This window comes from Quercus robur, chromosome 1 (assembly GCF_932294415.1).
Source record: "Quercus robur chromosome 1, dhQueRobu3.1, whole genome shotgun sequence".
Classification (NCBI taxonomy): Eukaryota; Viridiplantae; Streptophyta; class Magnoliopsida; order Fagales; family Fagaceae; genus Quercus; species Quercus robur.
The window spans coordinates 38765741-38773943 of NC_065534.1; the positions used below are offsets into that span (position 1 = coordinate 38765741).

The following is an 8203-nucleotide window of genomic DNA, read 5'->3' on the forward strand; positions in this document are numbered from 1 at the left end:
CTAAGAGTAGAGCATTAGCATCCCGAAATTCCAATTCTACTCTATTTTACCATCCCAAAAAGCCACTTTATCATTATACCATACCATTTTACAATACCTTCAGCAACCCAAAACTCTATTATTTTATCATTTTATTAAAATATTATTTTTTACGTCTAGAAGCAAACATAAAAAACATTTTTTGGTTTGATTGTGCTCCAGTCTGTGCTCACTTCCTCTCTCTTTTCTGTCTCACTTCTCTGTTACTTATCTGGGTTTGATTGTGCTCTGGTCTATGCTCCAATTATGGATCATGGATCGTGGATCATGAATTCGTGATATGTGTTTTTGTTGGTTGTTGTGCTTTAGTGGGTTTTTGTTGGTTGTGCTCTGGCAATGGGTTTTTGTTGGTTGTGCTCCGGTGGGTTTTTGTTGGTTATGGGGATCAGATTTGTGGGTTTGGCCGTGCTTGATGGCATCACTGGGTAGCGATGGTGGTTGTGGTGCTGGGTTTTTTTGCTTGGGTTGTTGGGTAGCGATGGTGGTTCGGTGTCTTGCTACAGCGGTGGTTCGGTGTCTGATCTGTGGTGCTAGGTTGGCTATGCTGTGGGTTGCAATCTAAATCTTCAACGATGGAGAGACAGAGATGAGAGATGAGAGATGAGAGACAAAGATAAAGTATTAATATTTTCTTTTGCAATTGTGCTACAGTGCAATTCTACATGTAGAATTGCACTGTAGCAGTATTGCAAAAAAATTTGCAATACTTGTGTTTTGCATTCCTAGATGTTGAGCACTTTGGGGCTTGAAATGCCAAATTCTCCTTACATTTTGGCATTTGCATTCTCCAGTGCTAATGCTAATAAATTATATTCTATATATATATATATATATATATATATATGAAAGTATAATTTTCTTTTGACCTAGAAGCTGAAATCTCTCTCTCTCTCTCTCTCTCTCTCTCTCTCTCTCTCTCTCTCTCTCTCTCTCTCTCTCTCTCTCTCAATAAAAGAGAACAAAACATTAAAATCCCCCAAAAAAATCAACTCAAACATCATTTTTCTGTTACACATCGGTGACAGAAAGTTTCTTTTCTTAATCTTTCTTTGTATTTGCTACCACTTAATTTGATTTGGTAGTCATTTGTTGATCTGCCATTCCATTGCTTCCTTCAGGTCCGTTTGAGACTTTGAGAGATTTTCACAAATCTGTTTGCTTTATTAGGAGTTTAGATTGTCTTTGTTTGTTTCTTTGGTACTAATGAGTGATGTGTCTAGTATGCCTAGGCTTTAGTCTTAGGGAATTAGCATTCAGATTCTTAAAAAATTTGTCATTTTACACTCAAAAAAGTTATTTTATTTATTTTACCATACAATTTCACAACTCACCGAACATCTCAGTTTTTATTTTAATATAAAACTCATTAAAATAATATAAATCTACAAACCATGAACAGTATAAAGAAGAGAGAGAGAGGTTAATAAAATAAAGAAATTTAAGTTTACAAACCATGAACAGTTTCTTTTTTCTAAAAGTAACAACTTATTGTAGCTTGGTTGCAATTTTTTTTAAAAATAGCAATCTCGGTAATGCTTTTTTTTTTTTTTTTTTTGGTTTAAAATAGCAATTTGGGTGGTTTTACAACACCCCCCCCCCCCCCCGCTCCAAAAAAAAAAAAAAAATGCTAATGCTCTTATTCATGGAAGATGAATAATGGACCTCTTTTATTTGGTTCACATCCTTCTCCACAAACCACACGTTTCACCATATTAAAATCCTTCTTTTTTTTTATAGGAAATATTTATTTTATGTTCAAGCAAAAGCCTTTGTCCTTTTAATTTATAAATAATAAATTAAGTTTTGTGAAAAAGTAAAATATCACATAACTATATAATTAATTACTACTAAATAAATTTATAATCAAAATTAACTTATGAAAAATATAATTTCATCATAATTTTTTATTGTGTTGTTCTTTTTAGTTGTATTGTATTGTTTAATCTAACTTATTATGTGATTTAATGATATATTGTTGTTATTATTTTTATTTATGCAGGTTAAGACTACAAGATATTAAATAAAATATCGACAACATTGGTAAGAAAACTCCAAACTACTTCACCATCTAAATTTTCAGAGCATCCACATTGCTGGAGCCTTTAATTTAGCAATTTGGCTCCATAAAAAGCTACTTTATCTATTTTACATCTTCATTTTACAAAACACTCAACATCAATGGTCTTATTTTAGCTTTCAACATAATAAAATAATATAAACTACATAATAAAATAATATATTTACTACAATAAAATTATATATACTATAGATTGGCAGCTGGGCATGCGAGAACAGCGGCTAGGCAGGCGAGATCGGTAATATCGACGAGGTATGATGGAAGAGACGAAGAGCAAATGGTTGTGGAGAGTGAGAAGAGAGGAGCAACGGCAGAAATGGGAAAGGAGGAGAAAGAAAAAAGAAAATTAAAAAACTATTAAAATATTCTTAATAGTGTGAACACAACATAATAAATATATATATATATATATATATATATATATATATTAGCCATTTTTGGCTGTGCATTGCAGCTAAAAAGCCGAAAATTTTGGATTTAGCTCCACCAATGGAGCCCCACTTTTGTAATTGGTGGTTGCCAATATGGTTTTTTAGCAGCACAATAATAATGCTTATCAATTATTTCTACTTTTTCTCTACTACAATTCGTGGTGGATGGTGCTTTATAGCTAGCCAGATTTTGCTGCTTCTAAGTGACTACATATTTAATTGTTGTCTTCAATTTTTGGTCCTCATCTTCTTCAGTTCTTCCTTTATCACCAAAACACAAAATATAATTGTCTTTTTGCACATGACTGCATTAATCCCAATTTTGAGAAGGTGTTTGACATGTAGCCAAACAATAAAGTAGTAGTTGAATAATAGACGCATTAACAAACTTGTTCATTGAACTCTGGCCTCCTGTTATTGTCCTTTATTGTTACAACGTACTTGCCAAATGATCAACAGGGAGAGAAAAGGCTATCTTTCAGGATTTGTTCTGCTTTATGCATAACTATTACTTTTTCTAGTTTGCTAGCCTTGATAGAGATCTCTACTTCTTGAGGTGTGACAATATAGAATAGAGTTTCATTATGGTTACAATGCTGATTCACAATTTCAATCACTTTCATGGCTGTGTTAGCTTTGTAATTATCAGAGTAATTGCACTATCCAATTAGAGAGAGAGATGGGAGGAGGGATTATGATCAGAGAGAGGAGAGGATTATCCATCATCTGCATGAATCTTTTAGAATTTGTATTTACATACATGATATGTTCTCTCATTATCAGAAAAGCACTCTCTTTTCATTGATCAGACTTTTAATTAATACTTGTAAAAAATTGGTTACTATATGGAAACTTTTTTTTATCTAGATCAAAATTTAGGTATAATTATTTAAATACTATATTTTTAATTTAAATTCAACCATCTAATTAAATTTAATGACCAATGCAAGACAACTATATGAGGTAAATAACACCATATAGTTGATTTCAATAAATTCAACAAGTTAGTCATATTTTCAATAAGAGATATAGATGATTTCAAACCCAAAAGTGATGTTAGACCGTATAAATTTTAATACATAAGCTTTACAAATTAATTAATATAATATTTTTTATGTACAAACAAAATTAATAATTAAAAAATTATGAGGTAAATAACACCATGCTCCCTTAAGCTTTTACAAAATTACTCTCTCCCAAATATTTTGTGAGATGACACTCCCCTTTAAGATTTGTATAAATGCAATATTGAGCCCACGCCATCTCAAACTGATATTTTACCAACAAAATATTTTATTTAAAAAAATTCTTATCCAAATTATGGACAAAATGGCACTCCCCTCACCCTTAATAAGAATATTTTTAGTAAAAATGGTTTCATGAAAGCTCATGAGAGAATGGTGTTATTTATTCAAAATTATTTATAATGTTGTTGATGTGACATCAATTGCATTCATTGTCACTATTAAAGATATCAAGGCTTAATCCTAGGCAACACCTAAGGTTGTTATATAACTCTAGTCCAAATTAATTGTATCTATCCTTCTTGAAATTAATGTGAACAAAGTAATCTTCATCTTACTTGAATTGCAGTAAAAGTAATCATATCCTCATATTAATTTAAGTATTGTAACTCTAGTTTGTTTATTGTTAGTTTAAAATTTAACTACTAAAAATACTTTTTAATAGATTTATTGTAATACATTTAACTTAATAGTAAAAAGTTAGTTATTAAGGACTTTTCATTATCGATGTAGGCATTCAAGGCCGAACTATGTTGTTAAATTCCTACGTTCTTTTTCTTTTTCATAATTTCTGATGTACATTATCCTTATACAATAACTATATATGTCTCACCTTTTTCTAACATGGTATTTATAGACATACCTCATCTATTAGTTATGTTTTGTGTCCTATAATATGGTGTGTTGCAAAACCTCTATGATCTCCACGAAATAATATCTATAATCATCAAATCCAAGATTTTTCTATCAATGTTACCTCTAGCCACTCTGCAGTCTGCACGATTAATCTTGGTTTATTCCTGGTTGTGGACAACGTCAAGGTTCTCACTCCCACCATCGTTGTCACTTGTCAGCCACTCACAAGCTCATCATAATTTATTCCATGTTAGTGCACAATGTACCTACAACCTTAGAAGCATCTTTCTTAAATATGATATTTTCTTACAAAATGATTTGGGTGATATCAATTAGTGTAATGCATATTTCTTCTACATCTGATCTTCAGCTTTCTTTATCATCATACATGTGTTACTCGGGTTATTCAATTGACAGTACGAAAAATATTTGTGGTTTTCCTTTTTTGGGCTTAAGGTAGTGAAGATGAAAGGATATGGCCAAAAAATTACTAGTTATTGGTGGTGCTTAATTTTGGGGTTTGATTTTTGGGTTGGTGGTTCGTGTTAGTTTTTGACCAACTAATTGTAAAAAATTGAGTTTATCCAGATTTGGTTTGATTTTGCTAATGGGTCTTAAGATATGTATATTTGGTTGAATTTGTGTACAAATTGGATAGAAATTTTCGGTTGAATATTTGATCTATGCATAGAAATTTGTTGTTGACTACGATACTAGGCTTTTTTTTTTTTTTTTTTTTTGGTTTTTTTTTTCCTTGTGTTCTTCCCAATCATAAATAAATAAAAAATAATTTAAATTAATTTTTGGATTAATTTAGTTTAAGAAATTCGTTAGGGAAAAAAAAGTAAACTATATCATTTTTGGATGGTAAACAAAACCTACCTAACAAAAATTAAGCTAAAGGACTACAGATGCAGAGTAAAATTAGAAGATTAAATTATATCTTGAACAAAATTAGAAAGTATAATTTGTAATTTAACTCTTCCTCTTTAATTCTTTGTCTTCTCCAAACAATTTAAAAAAAAAAAAATTATCTTCCTCATTTATCAATTGCACGTCTTACTAACTATCTTAACGTTAAAGTTATTGTTAAAATAGAAATGTAAAAGAAATAAAGTAATTTTTAGAAATGTAAAATGCATTTTTTTTCGCATTTCCGGATGAGAATACTTTGCCTGGCAAACTCGGACTAGATTTAGTAAATTGTACGCGCTATTATTCAATATTTAAAAATAAATTTAAAATTAATTCTATGGTATATAAAAGTAGGGGAAAAGAACAAATAAACAAGAACCATATGTATTAATTTAGCAACTAAAAAAAGGAACACTGTGTATTAACATGCAACTTTTTTATGAAAAGTTTTCAATATGCTAACATTATGCATTATCAAAAGAACAAACATTTCTATAGTTCCCATGCCAAAAATTAAAAACGTATTTCATAATTTCGGTTAAAGAAAACCCACCCTTATCTCCACCAATCTCTGAGGTCAAGTCAGAATTCAGACAAAAAGAAAGTGGCAAAGACGAAGGGGTTCACTCAATCAATTCCACGTTCACCTTCTGCATTGTCATACTCTCTGCCAAACCAGAAATCAGCAGGACTTTTAACACGCCCATGTGCCCAATAGGCCAGTATTCAAAGCCTCCGTAATATTACACGTAAGGCGGCGCTGGAATTTTATAATTCTCAGATGAAATTGATGACTATCACAAATGATTCTGATCTGAGTTCGATGAAACTTTTATTTAATAAACCATGGCACATCATTCAACCCAATTGTCAAAATACTAGTAAAAGATTTCTTTCTTTTTAATAACATAAAATTTAATACCAAAAAAATAATAAAAATAAATTTTGTACAAATTTGCTAAATATATATACAAACAGTCTTTCTCTTTTTCATGTCACCACACTACCTTAATTCATTAAAAAAATAAAATAAAAATAACTAATCAGAGTTAGCTCAAATAATCTTTGAACATCATATCAATGGGCATATGTTGTGTGGCTGGCTCATTCTATGTTTTCCAACCAAACACATGCTTCCACACCCAACTAAAACTTTTAAAAATAAAAAACACAAAAAACTACAAAACTGAAATATCCCAACCAAAAAAAGAAAAAAAAAAAAAAAGAAATACAATTTTGCTAATTTAAAAAAAAAGATTAAAAAAAATTAATAGAGTCTAAAGCAATCAGAGGGATCAGAGAGGAGCGCAAGAACAAGAAGGGCACCTGATGAGACCGTTCTCGTTGCACGCGATACAACACATGAAGCCAGTTTTGTCGTTGTACAGCTTATGGCTACCGTGGCACTCGTCACAGAGAATAAAACAATAACCGCCACACGTGTCACAGACGCCAGGTTCCACTGCAGGCAAGCCTTGTACGATTTTCTTGAGCTCGCCGGTTTCGTGAAGTTGGCGAATCTCGTCCGCGCCTCCGACGTACCTACCGCCGATGAAAACCCTCGGTAACGTCAACTTTCTTCGACCGAGGATCTGCTGTAACTCGCTTAGGAACCCGGAATCCATGGATAGATCTCGTTCGTCGATCGAGACGCGAAACCCTCGGAGAATAGATCGGACGGCTTTGCAGTCCTCGAACGTGCGCCGGACCACGCGGAGGCTGGTGAAGTACAATACGATTCGTTTCTCTGCGCCAGGGAATGAAATCGACGGCCCAGATTGGCCATTGAAAACGGACTCGGGTGGGCGAGTTGACCAGGAGCGGAGGAGCGAGCTGGCGAGTCGGACTCGGTGGAAAATGGAAGGTAAAGGTTTTTTTGGGGTGGATAATTGAGAGGAAGAGGAAGGGGAGTCGGACTCCTCGTCGTCGTCGTCTAAGCAGAGGTCAGGTAGGTCTTTGAAGGAAGAGCAAGCGAAGTGGGTGGATGGAGATGATGACGTGTCGTGAATCTTAACCGTTGATTTGCCCCACGACCGCCACATTTGTTTTGTGGGTAGTGATTTTGAAATCTGAGGAATTCGGATTCCTGAAAATGCTGAAAACAGATGAGAGACTTTTTTTTATTTATGTGTTTTTTTGTTTTTTTTTTTATTTTTGGGGGGGCTGGGGGGGTTTGGGAAGCTGAAAAGCGGTTTTGTTTTTGGATTTTTTAATATATATGAATGAAGTATTGAGATTGTTTTGTTGGGGGAGGAGAGTTTGGGGCTTTTGGGTTGGTTAAGGTAGTTGAGGGAAGAGAGGTGAGGTGAGTTTGTTTTTTTGCTTAAATGGGTTTTATGAGTGATGGGAGGTTGTGATTATTAGATGGGATTACTTAGCCTAATTATAGATGAGATGTCCTGTTTAGTGGATGGGATTATTTACCCTAAATTATATATTACTATATTCTTCTTTTTATTCTTTTTTGGGTCATGGGTGACCTGGTCAATCTTCAGTCTCTTCCTACCTTCCTTCCTTGGGTAATATTTGCGGAGTGGGGATTTCTTTCTTTGCATTTCTCTTTCTACTTCTACAATGCCTTACTTTACGTTATGAAAAATTGCAATTAATCAAGCATTGTTGTACTTATTTAAAGGCCTGGCCCCCTGGGTCCATTTCCCAAATTTAATGGTCTCCATGGTGACACGATTGCATTTAGCTACACAATTAATAAAGGGCATTTTTCAATGAAGCACTAAGAACTACAGTATTTTTACCCCCAAAATGGGTTTGTATTTAATCATATACCATTCGTGCAAATTATTGAACATCTTTTATTTTTTGTTTTCCTGGGAAACTTGAATAACAATTCTGCATTATAC

General features: G+C 33.0%; 1 protein-coding gene across 3 annotated transcripts; it reads right to left on the minus strand.

Annotated features, from left to right (window-relative positions):
- Positions 1-5733: 5733 nt before the first annotated feature.
- On the minus strand, positions 5734-7714 carry LOC126689296 (uncharacterized protein At5g39865). Of its 3 annotated transcripts, none has more exons than XM_050384447.1 (2): positions 6669-7714; positions 5734-6009 (listed from the first exon to the last, which is right to left on the minus strand). In XM_050384447.1, exons 1-2 carry the CDS (start codon positions 7382-7384, stop codon positions 5970-5972), a joined length of 756 nt encoding a protein of 251 aa, XP_050240404.1. In that variant the 5' UTR covers positions 7385-7714; the 3' UTR covers positions 5734-5969. The 3 variants fall into 3 exon arrangements, with proteins under 3 accessions (XP_050240404.1, XP_050240409.1, XP_050240408.1); XM_050384452.1 differs by having other exon boundaries at positions 5734-6102; XM_050384451.1 differs by having other exon boundaries at positions 5734-6156.
- Between the last annotated feature and the right edge of the window lie 489 nt (positions 7715-8203).

Excerpts from the sequence above, each read along its gene's own strand:
- LOC126689296 (XM_050384447.1), bottom strand. The coding sequence starts at position 7,384 with ATGTGGCGGTCGTGGGGCAAATCAACGGTTAAGATTCACGACACGTCA. Across the intron at positions 6,010-6,668 it reads AACGAGAACGGTCTCATCAG|AGAGTATGACAATGCAGAAG; the intron begins GTGCCCTTCTTG and ends CTGGTTTGGCAG.